At 37.8% G+C, this 1,758-nt stretch overlaps 1 protein-coding gene across 1 annotated transcript; it reads left to right on the top strand.

The window, feature by feature from the left end:
- The first annotated feature begins 224 nt into the window (after positions 1-224).
- Positions 225-1,671, top strand: LOC108448127 (ras GTPase-activating-like protein IQGAP2). Its single transcript, XM_017740106.1, has 2 exons — positions 225-406; positions 1,546-1,671. The coding sequence occupies exons 1-2, from the start codon at positions 227-229 to the stop codon at positions 1,633-1,635; spliced, it is 270 nt and encodes an 89-aa protein (XP_017595595.1). The 5' UTR covers positions 225-226; the 3' UTR covers positions 1,636-1,671.
- The last annotated feature ends 87 nt before the right edge of the window (positions 1,672-1,758 follow it).

The following is a 1,758-nucleotide window of genomic DNA, read 5'->3' as shown; positions in this document are numbered from 1 at the left end:
TGAGTTAGACCCCTTGGAGTGTGAATACCTCAAAGCATGCTGTTTGCTTATTGATGGGTCACAATCACAGATACGACTCTCTAATCATTTTGATATGCCATGCGAATGAATACGTGGACTTTCTCCTTAGCACTTGTCCTTCTGTTATAATTACATTGTGGTAGTGACATTTAAAGTATGATAGTTGTAGGCAAAAGCTGTCACTCCTATTAAAATACAAATAACAATGTTTTTCAAATGTCTCTGTAGATGGATGGAGGTCTGCTTGGACGAAGAGCTGCCCCCAACTACGGAACTGGAAGAAGGCTTAAGAAATGGTGCTTACCTTGCCAAGCTTGCGAAATTCTTTGCACCTAATGTGGTGTCAGACAAAAAGATCTATGATGCGGAGCAGTCACACTACAAGGTAATAACTTTCTCAGTTCTCTCACCAAGATGACAAAACCCAGTAATGTTTGTCTTCCAGCTCTTAAAGATTCCTAAGCATGGCTAGTTAGTTTTCTGTATCTCTTTTAAGGCTGTAGAGACTAGATGGAAGATGCACAGGTGTAAGAAGCCTGTATGATAAGTTAGAGATATTTTACCCATAGAAAAATTGTTTTGGTGTGGCTTCACATTTTTAAAACTGCTCAAATTACACTTCTGGCTCCAAGGAGAACATGAGCTTTGCAATTAATAAAGTTATTTCTCATTAGTAATAGAAGTCAAAAGCAATTTGGTAACTATTTCAAGCTTTCTTCATCTTAGAATGTGAGCATATCTGACATTCACTTCATTAGATCTCTGTGTTTATTTTATCAACTTTAACTATGAGAAGCAAAAAGCAAGCTACCAGTAAATGAGCTTAGCTTGTTCCCTGCACAGGATTTTGCTAGTTCCAAGGACCTGGATAATACAGAAATATGTATTCATACACATTAGTCCCACTATGGAAAGCATTATCTCAACATGTAGAGGGGGCAAAAAAAAAAAAAAAAGGTTAAGAATTCCGGTTACATTTAAATGTTTCTCTTGAAAATCTCCAAAACTTCAGAGATTCCTTTTTCCTTTTGCTCTAAAAGATAATATTGAAAATAAAATAAAAATACTTTCCCACTTTATTCTTATGCTGCTGTCATAGGCTTTAGGGAGGGTCAGGTATTCAGGTAGAACTGAAGAATTCCAAGACCTCCTTATCTGTTCTTCATGGAAGTGCTGAGCAGTGTAACTATTTCTGTATTTTGGTTCCTGGTATTTGACATCCAGCCTCTACTCCCAAAGAATACTGAAGGACTGTATTTCTACTTCAATCACAGTCCGCCCTGATCCATACAAATCGGGCTTATGTAATGTGAAAGAACGAGCTGAACTCAGTGTGGAGCTGTTGATGTGTTAGAATGCTTCATTAGCAAAATTGAAGCTGTTACACTTTGGTCTCCGGGTTCAAATAAGCAAACATTCCTTGAACTCAGCTTCAGGATATAAAACTGGGAAATAACAGGAGGATCAATAAGTAGAGAATTTGCTTAATGTGACTTTAATAATCTTCTCCTATGTTTCTAACAGAGATCTGGCCTTCATTTTCGCCACACTGACAACACTGTGCAGTGGTTAAGAGCAATGGAATCCATTGGTCTGCCTAAGGTAAGCCTTTAAATTTCAGCAAAGAAAGTGGCTGAAATCACTGGCTCACTGAGATCCCCTTTCATCTTCTTGAGCATAAACAGTTCCTTACAGTAAGTCTACAGGGAAGGGGTAATTCAAAAAACAAATTGAGGA

This window comes from Corvus brachyrhynchos, unplaced genomic scaffold (assembly GCF_000691975.1).
Source record: "Corvus brachyrhynchos isolate BGI_N302 unplaced genomic scaffold, ASM69197v1 scaffold2587, whole genome shotgun sequence".
Lineage (NCBI taxonomy): Eukaryota > Metazoa > Chordata > Aves > Passeriformes > Corvidae > Corvus > Corvus brachyrhynchos.
The sequence above is the reverse complement of the archived record's forward strand: the minus strand, read 5'-3'. Positions and strand labels throughout refer to the sequence as shown.